Source organism: Dipodomys ordii, unplaced genomic scaffold (assembly GCF_000151885.1).
Source record: "Dipodomys ordii isolate 6190 unplaced genomic scaffold, Dord_2.0 Scaffold12, whole genome shotgun sequence".
Lineage (NCBI taxonomy): Eukaryota > Metazoa > Chordata > Mammalia > Rodentia > Heteromyidae > Dipodomys > Dipodomys ordii.
In genome coordinates, this window is record NW_012267228.1 from 17,614,545 (window position 1) to 17,633,218 (window position 18,674).

The 18,674-nt window shown below is 41.6% G+C and overlaps 1 protein-coding gene across 5 annotated transcripts in view; it reads left to right on the plus strand.

The window, feature by feature from the left end:
* Positions 1 to 18,674, plus strand: part of Magi1 (membrane associated guanylate kinase, WW and PDZ domain containing 1) — a 549,538-nt gene that overhangs the window by 510,875 nt on the left and 19,989 nt on the right. For 3 of the 5 annotated variants that reach the window (XM_013010552.1, XM_013010553.1, XM_013010555.1), the window contains 5 exons: positions 5,266 to 5,482; positions 9,806 to 9,889; positions 13,069 to 13,160; positions 15,236 to 15,428; positions 18,154 to 18,459. In XM_013010552.1, coding sequence (XP_012866006.1) covers positions 5,266 to 5,482; positions 9,806 to 9,889; positions 13,069 to 13,160; positions 15,236 to 15,428; positions 18,154 to 18,459 — 892 coding nt within the window. The remainder of the gene's footprint in view (positions 1 to 5,265; positions 5,483 to 9,805; positions 9,890 to 13,068; positions 13,161 to 15,235; positions 15,429 to 18,153; positions 18,460 to 18,674) is intronic. The other 2 variants (XM_013010554.1, XM_013010556.1) reach the window with 1 other exon arrangement.

Consider the following 18,674-nt stretch of genomic DNA (forward strand, 5'->3'; position numbering starts at 1 on the left):
GGCCCTCATTTCAAGTCTTAGTACCTGTGCCCATGTGTGTGCACGTGCGCATGCGCGCGCACACACACACACACACACACACACACACACACACACTGCTAAGCAGAACTGTAGGACCAAGTAAATATGTGAAATATATCATTTGGCTCCTAGTCCCAGTAATACAAATTAAATACTCCTTCAAAGCTGACACCCATGATGGAGTGAATTGCTGTGATTGAGCTATGCAGTTTGTTCGAGTTCCCCCAGTGTCCTATGTAGCATAGGAAATCACAGTAGTTATTTCACTGTAGAAGTTATCACTAGATAACGGAAAGTATACCACATCTACTAACGAGACAAACTTTCCCAGTCACTTAAAAACTCACACCAAGTTCATACAGGGGCGAGGTGGTCTTTTCCATCTCTTTATAGCAAACATAGCAGGCTAAAAGATTACAGAAGGACAGATTTCTCTTCTTCTGTCCTTCATCCCTTTTCTCTTCAAAGGATGCTAAAGGAAATATCTTAAAACAGTCATTAGGACACTTGAGGGAGAGATAGAAAGGCCTTGTAGCTAACACTGAGTGACTCCTGCCTCCGCTGATCCGCTTGTGTGCCCTCCTTCTCTCACACTCTCCCTGTTTTCCTTCTCTCCACACCCCCAGCCAGGCCAGCACAGTATAGAGAAGCATCAAAGTTTCTGTAAGCTACAAGGAGCAGCAATGAGAATGGGAGATGAGAGCACAGGTTTATTTAAGGCAGCTGCCTGGTTGCCTCTCACCTCCCACAGTGACTCCTGCTCTCTCTCCATGGAGTCCCCTGGAAACTAGACTTTGCTGTGTGTTATATTTCCTCACAATATTCAATGTGAACCAAAATTCATTTTCATAGCCAATCAAGGCTTCCCTTTTCTTCTCCACTAACTCCTTTCTCCTAGCTTTTGGGAAGAGAAAATGTTTGACTCTGATCCATAAATGATAAAAGAAAGAAACAGAAAGACCCTCCTGTGCTGTGGCTTGGATTGGAGTCTTTGAGTTTTGCGCAACCTTTAATGACATTGGCTTCATACCTCATCAGCACTTGGAGCTTTTCCTGTTGTCCATGTAAATCACTGCAGTGGCCTTGGGTCTTGGCAGATAAGTGAACTGTAAATAATTTTGCTTTAAAATGGATCAATTTGTCGTTTTTAAGCCACATGAATTCTTTTCATCATTTAAGCTCCTAAGTGCTGTCTGTATTCATTTGCTCTTCCGAGCAAATATTTTCAGTTCACTTTATAAGTACCTCCATTTCTAAATCATTCTGAGAAATACTGATGAGATGAATTTTCCCCCCATTTCCATTTATAAAAACCATTCCATCTTCTTGATTTTGCTGGCCTGACAGTAAGTAGGAGGAGGATCATTCATTCTAAGGAGATGGATATATAGTTTTATCTTGAAAAAGGTCTTATGATGCAAGTTCACAACCAGTGCACAACCAAGGACTTTTATGGAGGAATTAAGCTAAAACATAGATCTTTTCTTCCTAATTGGCTGTGATTTGAGACTCAGAAATAAAACTCTTAGTGTTGGTGATACCTGTCTCTGTATGTAGTGTCATTTCTCTTTCATGCTAGAGACTTGGAGAGTGGTACCTTATTTTTATGATGCCCTTCTCCCTCTCCCCTCCTCCTTTTCCTCTTCTTCCTCCTCTCTTCTTTTTCCCTTGTAAGCTGTGCCTATTGAATTTGGCACAAATACCTTTTAGTGTCAGCATTCCTCTCCCTCATTCCTGCCACTGGCCCCGTCAAAGGCTCCTCACGTCTATGAAGTAGACGTCAGCAGTGGTCCCTCCCTGGCATCAGTGCATTTACTCCTTTCTCTGTCACTCTGTTCTCCGCCTGGAGCCAAGCCAAATGCACTGGAACTACGTTGGGTCTTGGCTTATCGCTATTGGAAATTCATAAATGAGTGCTCCTCTGAAACCACGAGCGAAGAGCAGAGTCCTTTTAACCCACACATTACTTGCATGATGTAGCCTCCCAGTTTATCTCAAGACACCCCACACCTTCACTGGGACATGCGAGGCTTTCTGTCCTTCCGAAGGATCAAGTTCATTTTTTCTGTGGTGATTCAGAACATGCTGTATCCTCTCATAGATCAGTCTTCTGCAGACCCTTCTTCATTTTCTTTCTAAAAGACAGTGTAGTACATTATCAATATATTATGAATAATTAATATTTATCTATTGACATATGTTCAAATATAACAGATATACACTTGGGTGTGAATTTTCAAGAGTCCAGGTATAATCTCTTCCTTGTTGTTGTTGTTGTTGCTGTGGTTGTTTTCCCATTGAATGCCTCAGTGTCTGGCACACACTATGTATTTATTGTTACAGGAATAGAGGCATCACAGGTGATCACTGTAGGAGGGTGTAGTCTAATATTCTGTCATTCATGTCCTAGGTGCTTCTCTGCATCCATAGTATTAGCATGTACATGGCTCCTTTAACAGGCTTGAAAAATGTACCTGTAGTTGTAGCTGCTTATCTCTGGGCTTATACCTCACCTTGAAAAAGAAGGCATGGTGGTACATACCTATAATCCCAGCATGTAGGAGGTAGAGGGAAGGAGAATTCCGAGTTGCAAGTCAGCCTGGGCTACTTAACAAGATCCCATCTCAGAAAACTAGAAAGCAAACAAAAGAACAAGGTGAAGGGTAGTCACATGAGATGCAGGGCTGATCCTGTGCTGTCACCAGCTCAGCAGCAAATTTATTTTCATGCCCAGAGTCTCTGGGGAAGTAATCCAGAAAAGGGCATCCAAGCTGACTTTGATTGGGGCGCCCTACAAAATAGATATTCTCCTGAAAAATCGTGGGCCCTAATCAAACGAAGGACCACATCATGACTAACTCGCATGTCTAGGAAATGAAAAGTTGTATTTTGGACATTTACACACAAACCATATACCATAGCCTCATGTGTAGCCAGTAGGCTGTTTCAGTACAGAATACCTTCAGATTGCAGAGTTTTCATAGTTATTTTTGAGAAGAACATTGAATGAATTAAATGCTTCCAAATTCCAGTGTCTTTAGTGCAGCAGGCTGCCTTTTCTCTAAGCCTGTGAGAGTTCAGTGTTGAGAGAGAGATAATATGTGTGTGTGTGTGTGTGTGTGTGTGTGTGTGTGTGTGTGTGTGTGTTTTCCTTGCACATTCTCAGGATGTTCCTCTACTTCTGTTTTCTGAGGGATAAAGTTTAGATGGCATTTAAAAGGGACTGAGAGATGCAGTTAAGCTAAGAAGCAGTTTTGCAGACTCATTTCAGATTGTAGCTGTCATTTTGTGTTAAATTGGACCTAAATGAGTCATTTATTGGGGAGGTGAGAAAAGAGTCCAGTAGACTTTATTTGCATATTCTCTTTATGGTAAAGCCATCTTCTCTAGTTAAACTTAAGGGATCTAGATTTTCTATGTCTGAGGTATCATAGGGCCTTAGGAACCCATGTGGCCACAACCTGTACGCACACGTGGGTGCATGGGTACAAACAAGTGGTCCTTCTCTGCAGGAGAAAGGCCCACCAGTCAGTGGAACACAGCTTCCAGAAAGATATTTTTCTCCAGTTCAGGACAAGTGGTCAGGTGGAAGGTGATGGTGTTCATCCTCATCTAGATATCAGGGTGCTTTCCTGGCATCTTTGCCCACAGTATGTCATCCCCTCATATGTGAGCAAATCCAGTCTTTGCTAAAGCTTTTACCCCACCAAGAAATAGTCCTTAAATCCCCCCCCCCATCGAGGCACACCATGTATAATTTCAGATGGCCTATCCTGCCTTCATGAGATATATACCCAAATTTCCTCAACTTAGAATTCCTGCAGAAACCTGTTTTAGGGTCTTTAATAACCAAGAGCCAATGAAATCTGTTCTTGGGCTTTCTTCAGATACTTTGTTCACAGGAAGGATTGGCAAGAGAGCAAGAAGAGAGACCCAAGAATTGAAAGGCCTGTAGAATTCACTGGTGGGAACTGCAAGATGGAAGATACTTGGGGAGAAAGCAACGAAGTAGGGCCTTAGGATTGAGAACAATGCCTGGTGGAAGCACCTACGGCATTGGAATGCTCAAGTTGATGATCTTATAAACCCCTTTAAAACATGAGAATGTAGGATGGGCTGTATTAGGGAGAAGGCCCCTTCCTGCCTTTTACCCCTCTCTGAGGCTTTTAAGTCGATGAATATGGTGATATGTGACATATTAAGCAAGAAAAAGGCAGAATTTTTGTCTTAAATGATATAAAAAAAACAAAATACCTAGGATTATAGGTCTTTGGAGAAAAAATATAGGAACTAGAATTATTCTTATTTTCCACTCAGTTATACTCCATGGAGGCTTATCAGTCACTATCCAGAGAGACAATACCACAAAATGGGAATGGTCTTTTCTTGGACTGGTTTTAATGACCAGGAATGTGCTTATTCTGAAATTTAAATACGGAGTACTGCTTGTACTTGGGAAATGTTTGCAAGGCTAGGAAGGCTGACTTGTAAAAGACAACTCACAGATAAAATTGGATCTTGATTTATCCAACAAACAGTAGTTTCAACTGTTCAAAAGTAAAACACAAGGCCTGTGAAGTTGATTAGCTATGAATTATGAAATCTTTTTATCTTATATTTATTCTACACTGCACATACAATACTAGGCATGATTTTGTTTTAAAAAATGATTTTAAAAAATTACGAGATCTGACCTCTGTTGATCCTGGTCCAGAAGAACTGATGGCAAACTATTAAAGAGGAGTTGGGAGGGATATTATTATTATTATTATCATCATCATCATCATCACCATCATCAAAAGATGTAACATATGGAGCCCCAAGAAGTATTTTTAGCGCTGATTATATTTCTTCTGGATATTACAGCCTTACAGCTAAACTGCACATGCTATTTTGTGTCACATATTTTTGTCAAGAAATAGGATGTTAAAACTGATACATCTTGCAGTAAACAAACCCAATGTCTTAGGGGGGAACCTAAGATGAAAACTGGATTTGTTTTTCTGCTGTAGTCCAGAGAGAACCATGGTCTGTGATTATGTCTTTCTGTCTGTCCCGCCCTTCTATGTATCTGCCAATCACTTGGTGATTTATCTGCATGCAGCAAGAGATGGAGCAAGGTGGAAGCCAGGATGCTGTTGATGTATTTATGTATTTGCATACAGGAGTGCAGAACACAGACGGGGTTATGGGAAGCGCTCACTTAGAGAACCACGGTCATTTCTGTCTCTTGCTTACTTCCAGCAACCACTGGAAAGGAAAGACAGCCAGAACAGCTCCCAGCACAGTGTGTCCAGCCACCGGAGCCTGCACACAGCATCCCCAAGCCACAGCACTCAGGTGCTCCCCGAATATCCACCTACAGAGGCCCCCACCCCAGAGCAGACTGACAACTCTGGGCAGAAAAAACCAGATCCTTTTAAAATCTGGGCCCAGTCCAGGAGCATGTATGAAAACCGACGTGAGTAACACACCAGTTTCTCCTTTCCCCATACTCCTCCCCAGGGCTCCAGCTGTTCTCTGACAATAGGAGATGAAAGACAGTGATAGAAAGTAGTGATGGGGGTGGGGGGTAGGGGTGCTGGGAAGGTGGCTCAGTGGTGGAATGCTTGCTTTGCATGCATGAGGCCCTGGGTTCGATTCCTCAGCACCACATAAGCAGAAAAAGCCAGATGTGGCGCTGTGGCTCAAGTGGTAGAGCGCTAGCCTTGAGCTGAAGAGCTGAGGGACAGTGCCCAGGCCCAGAATTCAGACCCCACAACCGACAAAGAAAGAGAGAAAGAAAGAGTGAGTAGAGGAAGATAAATCAAGGAGGGAAGCAGAAGTGTCTCAGGCAAGTAGAACCTGAAGATGTTCATGGAGGCTGTGTTATGTCCACTTTGGAGGTGGGGATAGAAATGGTCATCAAACAGATGGCCTGGATAAAAGTTGATTTATTTTTCTCTTCACTTGTAAAGCAGTGAGTGACAGAAAAGAAAAAAAAATAGTAATTACCTCATTAAGTCTTCCTTATAAGCGAAGATTGAAGAATGCCCTGTGATATCCTATACAATGAAATTTAAATATGACTGTAGGGGTAATGAGAAATTAAATGCTTTCTTAGGGTCTCTTGAGTTTTAAAAATACTGGTAATTTCTTTTTTTACTATGATATGTCTTTCTAAATGCTCCCCTCAAAAAAAGAAAAAGCGAACAATAGAGAGTGATTTGTTCTTTATTTATACAGTGGTTGAGTCCTTGGGTTTTACCTTTTCTAGGGAAATGAGCCTGTGATGAAGGTATGCTTCCTAATTTCTTGAGTCTTCTAAGCCTGGTGTCCCCTTCATGTGTAACTTGTGTCTTTTGAATTATGAAGTGATTTCTGAAGACGGTGAACCATAAGTAACACTCACCCACCTCATTAGTGACAGTTCCTAAGTGCTTGAGTGAGAGGTGGCCCAGATGGGCCCCCTTTGAGGGTGTTGCAGTTTCTGAGGTTTTTGTCCTGAGTGTCATTGGTCACATGTGACAGACCTGTCCCCTCCTTCGCCCTTTTTGGTTTGGGACGGAGTAGTGAGTGCTAGGAAGAAGATACTTTGTCAAAGGCCCTGAGAGAAGATGGAAGGCAGAAGACACCATTTTACCCATCTTTATGTCCTGAGCACCCCCCAGACTTCAGTTTTTTTCCTAGTCACAAGCTGTGGCCCCCTTGAAGGGTTACAATGCAGAGGCTGTGTAAAGGGTAAAAGCACCCCAAACCTTAATCCACCACCCACAATTTGTTTTATGCTTTGTTCCTGTGCTAGCTGAAGGGCAAGTTAGGAGCTTTTAACTTTTCTGTGACCCGGACAAGGAAAGGGAGTGAGGCTAGCAACCCAGCCTTCGAAGGAAAATTCACTCCACCTTTGGGTGAAACTCAACTATGAGAGCTTCCAAGAGAGCCTGGAATGCTGCTGATTCTGTTACAAGTTGCTCATAGTTGGGCCCTGGTGGCTCACGCCGGTAATTCTAACTACTCAGAAGGCTGAGATCTGAGGATCATGGTTTGAAGCCAGCCCACACAGAAAGTCCATAAGACATTTAAAGCCAACTAATCAGCAAAAAAATAGAAGTGAAGCTGTGGCTCAAGCAGTAGAACATCTTCAGCAAAAATGCTAAAGCCAGAGTGCACAAGACCTGGAGTTCAAGCACCAGTACTGGCACTGTTTAGGGAGAAAAAAAAAACTTGTTCAGGGTCCCTCCATACCTTTCCCCTTCTCAAGATGAATAATTGTCCAATTGCTATATCAGCATGTATCATTAAATATATTTGTGTGTTGGCTGGTACTCACTATGCTGCTGAAGGCTAGCTAATTTGGAAAGATATAGACTTAGTCCCAGGATTACAACCATCCCATCAACTACCCTGAATGCCAGGCTAAAGGAAATGAATGAAATTTGAAGCAGTAGGTAACTGCTAAGTTTAGCCTGGGTTACCCTTATTTGAAATGTTCAGCATCACAAGTGTTTTAGATGCCTGATTTTTTTTCCAGGTTTTGAGATACTTGCTTAGACATAATGAGAACCCTGAGCCCTGAGTCTAAACTTAAAACTGTATTTCATTCTCAAATATGCCTTATGCATATGTACAGTATTCTAATGATTTTTGTTTTGTACATGAAAAAGTTTCAGGGTGTGGAGATTTTGCACTGTGGCATCATGTCTATACTTAAGCAGATTTCAGAGCATTTCCAGTTTTCAGGTTAGGGACACTGCTGCTGAGACCCCGTGGCTCCTACACACTGGGATTCTTTATTAATTATAGCGATGTCACTTTCCAAAAGTACTGGACAAATGTCTTCTAAAGGGATTATTTCTGTATCCCGTTCATATTTCTCTGTTACCATACAGCTTCTCTAATCGATGGCCCAACTCCAGGGGATGTTGACTGATTGTTTTATTGACCACACTTCTGCCTTCTTCAATACAATACACATTTGTGATGGGAGTTTTCCATGTACAAGTCTTTCTGTGATTTTTTTAAAAAAAAGTGTATTCTGTACTATCGGTGTGGCCCTCTACATTGGCAGTCATGTTTCATGCAGCTCATTTTTACTCTAAGGATTTGTGTGGTTTTGTCTAACTTTTAAGAAAGTTTTAACTGGGAGAAAAATAAATGAACAATATGTAACATGGCCATAACCAGCCACTGTAAGCTTCAGACTTCCCACGTCAGACTTCAGCCATGCTGAAAAATAGTAGAATAGTTTCAGTTTGGATCCTTCATTTCCTTTAACATCTGAAGAATCAGGTAAAGCATCACAAATGAGAATCAATTTCTTCTGTGGTGATTAGAGTCTCTGTAATTGAGTGATAGTCAAACCTAATAGATGTTAAGAGTCCCATGGATTTGTTCTTCACTGCTGAATGAGAAAAATGATGTGGCTCATCCCCATGGTAGCTATTCAGGAGCTGTCACAGAGTTTCTTTTCTAACATCCGTGAACAAATCTGCATCAGCCTTTGAATTAGTATTTGACTTCATCCCACATCAGTTTTGGCCACTGCCCTAGGTGGTTTTAACTTGTCCTTTATGAACAACAATTTTAAAAAATACAGTGTGTAGTCTTGAGAAGATCTAATTCCCTGCCTCTCCCTTCATAATACGATGAACAAAGTACTCCAGGAAAAACAAGAAAATCAAAGACAACAGCAGCAACTTAATTGTGCATTTTATCCCCAGTTGGTTGGAAATATTTTTGTTAATGGCAATGTAAAGATGAGCACACTTCTGATCACATTCTTTCTAAGTGTTTTACCAAACAGTGTATTTTTTTTTCATGTTACCATCTGCTAAAACAGTGACTGTCAGAGTGAGCCTCGGAGTTGCAGATGTGTTAAGGAATCCCTCCGAAGGGTTTCAGTGTTTAATTAAAAGAGAGAAAGAGGCACAGAAGTTCTTAAAAAGCCATGTTGCCTGTTTGGGATTTTCTCTAGGTAACATATACCTTTAAAAATGACATTGATTCAGTCTGACAGCTGATATCCAGTAGCATTTACAAAAGAAATTCTATGACTAGGGATGTGGCAAAAGTGGCAGAACACTTCTTCATCTGTTTATAGTGTACCTTGAGGGAAAAAAAACAAAAACAGCTCAAAACTGCCATATGAACTAACATACAAGCATGTTCTGCTTGGGAGAGACACGCCCACAGGTTTGGCATCAGGACTGAGTATCTTTATAGTGTGTTTAAAGAGCATATATATGTATGTCAAGATTTCGAGAACTATTCTAACAGTTCCTATTTTTATGTTTGTTCAGATCTTGGACAAGATTCTGTGGTTTGTATCTCAAATATGAGAGTTTTCTGATTTGAACTGCCTAGAATACACCAGGACATGAATGAATGCAAGAATGAATTCTACCAGGAACTTGATACTCTCTTAAATAAATGTTCTACTATAGCAGTGGCACAAATGTACTTTTTTTTCCCCAAAGATGATAATGTGGTTAAACACCTGAGTTCCTGACATGATTAAGACAAGGCCATTCAAGAAGGTGTGCTTTAGAGTCTTAATTAAATAGGAAGAGACTAAAATGGCAATTGTACCACCTTAGTGGTACAATTATAAGTGCTAGCTTTCTGATGAGTAAAGGTCTTGAAACAAAAATAAAAGAGAGTAAAAACAAAAAAGACATCAAATTATAGTCCATTTAAAGTTCATACAGCCATTACACTCTTCTTACCAGTAACAACTAAAGTTAAAGTATACTAACAGAAAGGACATACATGAAGCTTTGCAAAAACTGTGAAATTAATATTCCAGCTATGTCACCTTCGCCTGCATCGGGATTGAGCAAGGGTGAAAGAGAGAGAGAAATCAATTCCACGAATTTTGGAGAATGTCAGAGTAAGGACCTGCTGCAAGCTTGTATTTCTCCATTATCATTCATCCTGTTTAATGTTCCTATCTGTGGGGGGCGGGGGAGGGGCAGGGAGAAGTTCAGAAAAGGGAGGGAAGAGAGAAAAACCACTAATTGCATACATTGGTGCCCTTTGCAGCCAAGACTGATGAGATGACGTAGGAAGAGATGTGCATGTCTTTACCCATTCTGGAAATGTGTTGTGTGTCTGTAGCGATGGAGACCCCAGGCAGTGTCTCTGAAAACCTGGTGACTCCATCCTTTAGAATTGTCAAGGGAAGTCTTTTGTCTCCTTTATTGAGCAACCATGGGCGCTGCCAAAAGATTGCTTCCTCTGCAAGGACTCATATATGTAAATCTAAGGGGCAGAGATTGGGAAGATCATGATTTGAGGCCAAAAAGTTTGCAAAACCTCAACTCAGCCAGCTATACTGGAAGCATGAACAGGAGGGTTGTAGTTCAGACTTACCTAGACATAAATTTGAGAAATAACAAAAGCAAAAAGAGCTGGGGACTTGGCTCAAGTGGTAGAACATCTGCCCAGCAAGTTTAAGGCCCTAAGTTCAAACGCCAGTACTTCCAAAGGGACCAAAAAGTAAAAACAATGGGTAAGAATTTCTTACCTCTATAAGATTAATGTCACTTAAAAAAATTAGTAAATGTCAGGAAAATGTCCCTACCCCAATGCTTCTAAAAAACTTCTTATAAAGTGTGCATAAAACTGAGAAGAGCCTGATAGGAAATGTACTCATTACCTTGCTCATGTAACTGTAACCCCTCTATACAGTATTTTTACAATAAAAAATGTATTTAAAAAAAACTGTGAACAAACCAATCAGAAGTACTTCAAGAACCTCAGTGCCTCTTCTATTAAGAAGTGACATCAGAGGAGAGAGATTTTCAAATACCATAATTCATTTTAATACTGACTTATCCCTACAGGTATTTTATATACATGTGTATGTGTGTATTACATATACAATATATAATATATACATATATAATTTGAATGAATGGCATTTAGTTAGTGAAGGAAGAAAATTATTCAGGTGCTAAAATTAAAGTACCAGAAGACTTTCTTTGTACTACATCTGTGCGTCCTTGTTTGTGTCTGTGTTTCCTGGCTCATTGTGATGTCATTAGCATTCTTATAGTAATTGGGCATCTTTCTTTTCAATGGAAAACTCTTTAAATTAAAATTTGCCATTTTCCTGTTGAGTCTTGAACTTTATTCCTGTGGACTGAGCTGTGGGAGAGCTTGAAGTCAATCAGCCACAGCTCCTCATGCCATAGTAGCTGACAACTGAGTGTGCAGCCTAAACCAAAAACCTGCTACATTTGGTGTCTCTGTAGGATGGGCAAATGTTCCTGTGTTAAATGATGCTGAGAAAACGAGTCTGGGCCTCATTACCCGTAGAGGCCCTGTCCTTCCCAGAAAGGCCTTGTATGCAACAGACTTCAAACAGATAATGCCAGCAACCCTGTACTAGCTGAAAAGCACCAGCGATCTATTAGTATAGTAATCTTGCTGCTTGGGTGAACCAAGAGGAAACACCACTTGATTTAATTTGTTGTTTCAACGAGGCTATTACAGCCAATACCTTTTACCTAGCTACTCAGACAGAGATAAACATACTGTTACTTTAGTGTGCCTAAGAAAATATTCCTTTCCAATTGTTTGAATGGGAGGCCTACAATACAGCTGAGCTCCGGTTGCGTTGTGCTTTGCAGCTTAGCCGCAGCAATTATAATAAAGAGATTGGATAAAAAAAAAAAAGTACCCATATAAAGCACTAGCAGTAGGATAGCTCAAGTAAAATATCAGAATCAAAATCCTCCAACTTGTTCTTACCTGTTCACTTAGTTTTCTTCCTCTTGGTGCATTTATCCAGCATACATCTGAAGGTGTGTGGGAATTGCTAAGCCAACCATCTCTTGCCAACATGAAGTCTAAACGTCCACCTTCTTCAATAGCCTATTGTACAAAATTAGACAAAGACAAGAATTAATGTTTCCAGCCTACACTCTTCAGCCCAAAATCCAATTAGTGAAACAAAACTAGTGTGCAGAAAAGTATTTTTAAATCACTTTAGGATTCGCTACAATTAAATTATATTTGTTCTCCTTAAATAAAAGCTATGGCACTTTATAGACCATAAAATGCCTTATCTATCCATTACGTAAAAATACATCTTTTTATTGCTTTGGCAAAGTTATGGAGTGATATATAGAATAATTTTATGTACAATAAGCATTTTTAATCAAAATTACTTAGAAAATTGAGGTATTTGTTTCAAAGCCCTAGACCATTACTGTTATGTGAAATACCAGGTTATTACATTACATAGTAAGTTATTACTTATAGTATTGAAATAGCATAGGTAAATGAAGAATAAAGCAGTCCTACTAACAATAAAGTATGGACGGTTTGTTTAGGACTTTTTGACTTCCATGTTTATCTTAAGTATATGGAAGGTTGGCTGCCTTTTGGTCATAGCATTGAAATACTAACCTTTCTTTGTGGAAGGTTTTGGGGTTTTTGTTTTGTTTTTTTATTATTGGAAATAGTATCTCATGAATGATGGCCAAATGCTCTACCACTGAGCTATACCTGTCTCAAACCCTGAGTAATTTCTTTGTGACAGACATGACCTAACACACCAAATTATTCACATTGCTGCTTGATTTCCTTAAGGAAGAAAAAGTGACTTTAAAAACAAATTAGAAACTTAAAAAAAAATAGTGTCTAGTTCGTAAAACTTCAGGTCATTTAATGGAGCCAACTTCGGCCTCAGAGAGACTGTGTTAGCCTGAATTTTCTCCCTAGACTTTTGCTTTGTGGTGTGGCACATAGTGGTTTTGATTTCCTGAACTCCCCTGGCAGCAATATCAAAGAGAGTGCTAACTCCTGGCATAGGTAACCATGATGGTGGGACTTGATCTGGATTTATCAGTCTTTGAAGACCTGTAGAGCCAGGTGACTCTTCCCATTGCTTGCTCCTGTCCAGTGCCGTCTTTTGTGTCACATGTCTAGGTCTTTTGTTGCAGTGTTTGCAAGCTTTTGTCTGCTCAGGCATCATCAGTCTCGGTCCAGTAATGTGTTCATCTTAGCAGCATTGCATCCTTTATCAGTGAAATAAAGTCTCTTCCTCTTCCCTCTCTGCAGTTCCAGATTACCAGGAACAAGACATCTTCCTCTGGAGAAAGGAGACTGGATTCGGCTTTAGGATTTTGGGTGGAAATGAGCCAGGGGAACCTGTAAGTCTTTCATCTATGTCTCTCCCCAGCATTGTTTACTAATATTTCACAGCAATTGACGACAGAGGTAGATTGTCAAGATTGGAATCCAGCTAGATGCTTCCGTCGCTCTGTCCTCTTGAGCAGTGGGGGCTTTTCATTGGCTTGTAGAAGAAGGAAAGAGAGGTTTTGTAAAGATTATATAACTGCTCTCGGAGCTTCAGCCTCTTCAAACCCTTACTAGGGACAAGGAAATGGAAGGCATATAGGATAGGTATCAGCTAGTAGAGCAATGGCCTGATCTGTTTGGCTAATTCTGTTTCATCTGCCAAAAGTTATGGGCTTGGTATATGGAGTGGCTAGTACAGATAATACTTCAAGCATCAGGCAACAGGAAAGATTTGAGAAGGTAAGACTCCTGTCCACAAAAAAAAGGAAAAGAATTCAGAAGGGCCAGAAGGTAGAGTTCCTGACCAGGTCACTTTCCTTAATTAAAGAATAAACTCAGTATAACATTGCAAGGGTTCCTTTGAAAAGAGCAAAGAGAACTGAAGAATAGTTGATTCCCTTGTGATAATAATGCTGTTGTGCACTTGGTTCCAGGCACTGTGAGAAAGGTTTGTAACATAGATTGACTTATGAAATATCTGTTTAACCTCATGTTTTAATCAGAAAATGAAGGCACGGAAAGAGTAACAAACCCAAGATCACCTAGCTTGTAAACAGAAGCATAGTAAGACTCCCAACTCTAGTTCATATTCCTAGACAGTACTTTCACAAAGTTCCCTGTAAACTGTGAGTGTCATACAAAGGTGATCATAGCACTGGTGTCTACTGAGAAGACAATGCACACACAAATATTTAAGGTGATGTTTAATGAATGACAACTATAGCAGCAGACACTAAATACAGAGACTTTCTCTGCTGGCAGATATTACGGACTGCAGAAATGGGGATGACAGGCTAGATGTTGTTTCAATCATTCATTCACGTAATAATCATTACCGAGTCTGCCCTGTTGCCAGACATAGGATGTTGAACTCTCAAAGAAAAGTAGTATTAAGCTGGGCATGATAGTTCACACCTGTAATCCCACCCATGTGGGAGGTAGTGGATGGAAGCTTGAGTTTAAGGCCAGCTTAAGCCAAAATGTCAGTGAAACCCTATCTCAAACAATAAGCTGGTGGTGGTGCTTACCTATAATCCTAGCTGTGCAGGAGCAGAGATAGGATCACAATCTGAGGCTAGCCTCCTGGGCAAAAACCCAAGACACTACCTGAAAAATAAGGTAAAGCAAAAATGGCTGTGGGTGTGTGCCTCTAGTGATAGAGTGCTTGATTAGCAAGAGCAAGGTCCTGAGTTCAATTCCCACTGCTACAGAAAGACAAGAAAGAAAGAAGGAAGGAAGGAAGGAGGGAAGGAAGGAAGAAGGAAGGAAGGAAAAGAAAGAAAGAAAAAGAAGGAAGAAAGAAAAGGAAGGAAGGAAGGAGAGAGAAAGAGAAAAAAGAGAGAAAGAAAAAAGGAAAAAAATTAGTAGTATAATTAGCAGAATTTATTGGAAGGAAGTTTCTTAAGTAGAGAGACAAGGAGACATAGTCTTAAAAGATTCTTTTCATTCAGGCATCAGTGGCTCATGCCTGTAATCCTAAGTACTCAGAAGGCTGAGATCTGGGAGTTGTGGATCAAAGCCAGCCTGGGCAGGAAGTCAGAGACTCTTGTCTCTAATTAGCCACCAAAAAACCCAAAGTGGAGCTGTGGCTTAAGTGGTAGGCTCGAGAAGAAAAGCTCAGGAACAGCACCCAAGCACTGAGTTTAAGCCCTAGGACCAGCACCCAAAAAAAGGAAAAAGAGAAAAATATTCTTTTCTGAAAGTGAGTGATCAGTGTACGACAGATAAACATCAAGGAATCGAGTAAGCAAAAGCTATTCTTTCTACCATGTACAGTGCCTTGTACACAGTGGGTGTTCAATAAATGTCTGTGGCATGCATGCAGACATAAATAAATGAACAGAATTGTTCCCAGAGATGCAAAGGCCATCAGAATAATAGTAAGCCAAGAGAGCCATGTTTCATCCATCATCCAATTACTCGACAGATTTATATTGGTCACATCGTACCACTGGGTGCTGCTGATACGGATGGCCGCCTGAGGTCTGGCGATGAATTAATCTGTGTGGATGGGACACCAGTAATTGGAAAATCACACCAGCTTGTGGTCCAGCTTATGCAACAAGCTGCCAAGCAAGGCCATGTCAATCTCACAGTGCGACGTAAAGTGGTGTTTGCCGGTATGTTTCTCCTTCATTCCTTCAGATGGGATTCTGTCACTTTGGTGCCTGCCTCCTCAAGCTTCTATTTTAGCAAATGTTTGCAAATGTGATCAAGCTCAGTATTTCCAGATGGTTCCCTTCTCTCCAACCCTGCAAAACAGCTGTCATTCAAAAGCACTTTAATGTGCCATTTGCATGGGTTCAGGAAAGGCTTGTAAGGAAAAGACTGGTTGAATTTATATTACCTGCCTCCCATCCCTTTGCCACACAGAACTCAGCCATCCTCAACATCCAATACTAATCCTTCACAAAAGAGCTCATTAGGAATGTCACAAAAGTGACTTAAATTAAGAGAACAAAAATTAGGTTTGTATTGAAAGATGCGTTCATGAAAAAAAAAAAAGATTGATCTTTTTGAACCCTGCCATTGCTTGTCAGGTATGTTAAACAAAACATTTCCCTCTACAAGAAAGCAGTGGGCTAGGCACTGGTGACTCACGCCTGTTGTAATCCTAGCTACTCAGGCGGCTGAGATCTGAGGATAAAAGCTCAAAGCCAGCCAATGCAGAAAAGTCTGTGAGACTCTTATCTCCAACTGTCTAGCAAAAAAAAAAAACAAAAACAAATAGATGTGTGGCTCAAGTAGTAGAGCACTAGCTTTGAGTAAAAATGCCAAGCAAGTGCATGAGGCTCAGAGTATCAAGAGAAGGAAGGAAGGAAAGAAGGATAGGTGGGAGAGAGGGAGAAAGGAAGAAGAAAGAGCTGGTTAGTTTTAGGTTATCTCTCTCTATCCCCTGTAAAAAGCATCACACTCTAGCTCTCAAAATGTGATGTGTCCTATTAGGTGTAGCTCCCAAGTGCTGCTTTGGATGCCTTAGACTTTAGAATTCTCCTTGCCATTCTCCTGACTCTTGTTTATTTCTGCATCAGAATCTGCCATTTACGCCTGCTCAGCATGTACACACCAGTCCTTTCACTCACTGACCAGCTTCCTGAGAACATACACTTAACCATTCGCCCTTGTGTGTAGCCCCGCCATAAGCCTGTAAGCCAGAATCCAGGTGCAGAAGAGCAAGAGGAAGTGCTGTGTGTCCATTGTGTTACTGAAAAAATATAAGAAATACTGTGAATTCTCCATAGCACTAATGTTAGGGTAACAAATACCAAACAGATAAAAAAAATTGGTATCATGTTTATTTTTTAAAAATTAATTTAAGCAGTCTGTAGTTAATTACAGAATTCAGATATTAAACCCAAGTATGAGAGTTCCACCTGGTGTAACCATGGAAAATATTGCTAATCTACTACAGATGTCATAGGTCACACCTGGGTGACCTCTCATTTAACATAGGATTCACAGCCAGTGACAGTCAGCTAAACTTGGTTTTCGCAATATGTTGTAAACGGTTTGATTTCCCCGACTCCAATAAAATTAATAAGGCACTGTCATTATTTTTATTTGCTTTGGTTTTAGTTTGAAAATGAAATCTACGCTTGTAAGTTCTTAGCCTCTGCATAAAGGCATGTTAAATCTGTGCACAGGCATTATGCTAAGCAAAGTCAGCTCATCACCAGTGCACAGGTGTTGCATGATTCCACTCTGAAGAGTTTTCCAGAGTAGTGGAATTTATGTAGGAAAGTGGGTAGAATCGTGGATATGGGGAGGGATGGTACGAAAGAGAGCGAGGAGAGAGTTTCTGGTGAAGAAGATGTCCAGGTTCTCCAAATGGATGGTGATGACATTTGCAAAGCAGTGTGGATGCACTACTTAATTGTGCATTGAAAAAATGGCTGAAATAGAAAATCTTATGTTATCCCATATTTTTCCATCATAAAAATATCTATGAAAGGAGAAACAATGGGAAATGAATAAAAACAGACCTTTCCACAGCTTGGACATGATTAGTCCCATCTCCTCTGGTGAACTGTTCAGAGTGCTTTATCCTTTCAGTGACAAAGCAATAAAACTGGAATGGCGATTAAGTTTGCAAGGAGGCCGAAGCCTCCAGTTCTTAAGTGCTGACATCTGGAAGCTAGAGAGAGAAACTGGGTGCTTCTTACAGGTGTCACAAATCCCACCGCTGCGAACCTTCAAGGCGCAGTTAAATTCCAGTCTCCTGTCTGGAAGAAAGAGTAGAAATGTGGCTGCGAGGCTATGACAACAAAGGGGTGGTTCGGGCCGTCTGTGGAGCTGTGGCGGTGGCTGTCATTGGCATCGGCCCTTCTGTGCCTTGGGTACCTTCCCATGTGTGCCACAGGTCCTTATCTCCCTGTGAGCAGGCCCTGCTGCATATTGCGTCTGGGTGTGCATGTGCACACAGTGTGGAGTCCACTGTGGTACCATCATCCCTTCTTGATTTCTGCGTGTGTGTGTGTGTGTGTGTGTGTGTGTGTGTGTGTATGATGCCAGTGCTGGGGCTAAAGTTCATGGGGTTTGTCTTGTTTTGTTCCTTTTTTTCTCTGATGGCTGTCTCTCCACCACTTGAGCTGTATAGCTCCACTTCTGGCTTTTTTGCTGGTCACTTGGAGACAAGAGCCTCACGCACTTTCCTGCCCAGACTGCCTTTGAACCCCAGTTCTCAGACCTTAGCCTCCCAAGGAGCCAGGATTTCAGGCGTGGGCCACTGGCTCCGGGCCCCTCTTGGCTTCTGCCAGGTCACAGAGGGGAGGAACGTAGACTGGGGGTGCACCGTGCGCGCGGGGGCCCGAGGTCCAGTGTTTTACACGAGCATCTCCCTTGCAGTGCCCAAAGCGGAGAACGAGGTGCCCTCGCCCGCCTCCTCCCACCACAGCAGCACGCAGCCCGCGTCCCTGACCGAGGAGAAGCGCACGCCGCAGGGCAGCCAGAACTCGCTGAACACGGTGAGCTCGGGCAGCGGCAGCACCAGCGGCATCGGCAGCGGGGGCGGCGGGGGCAGCGGCGTGGTCAGCACCGTGGTCAGCACCGTGGTGCAGCCCTATGACGTGGAGATCCGGCGTGGGGAGAACGAGGGCTTCGGCTTCGTCATCGTGTCCTCGGTGAGCAGGCCCGAGGCGGGCACGACCTTCGGTGAGTCTGCTAGAGAACCGCCCGGCTCCCCGCACTGCCAGGGCGGGGGCCCTGGGCCAAGAGAACCCTGCCAAGATCTCATTAGCAGGAAAGCGTGGGGTTTTCCCTTTCTTTTCTTTTCTTTTTTTGCTTTGGGTAATTAAAGTCTTCATTAGGGATGAGATTCATTTGGTAGTTGTTGGTTTTTTGTTTTCTTGTTTTGTTTTTTTTTAATT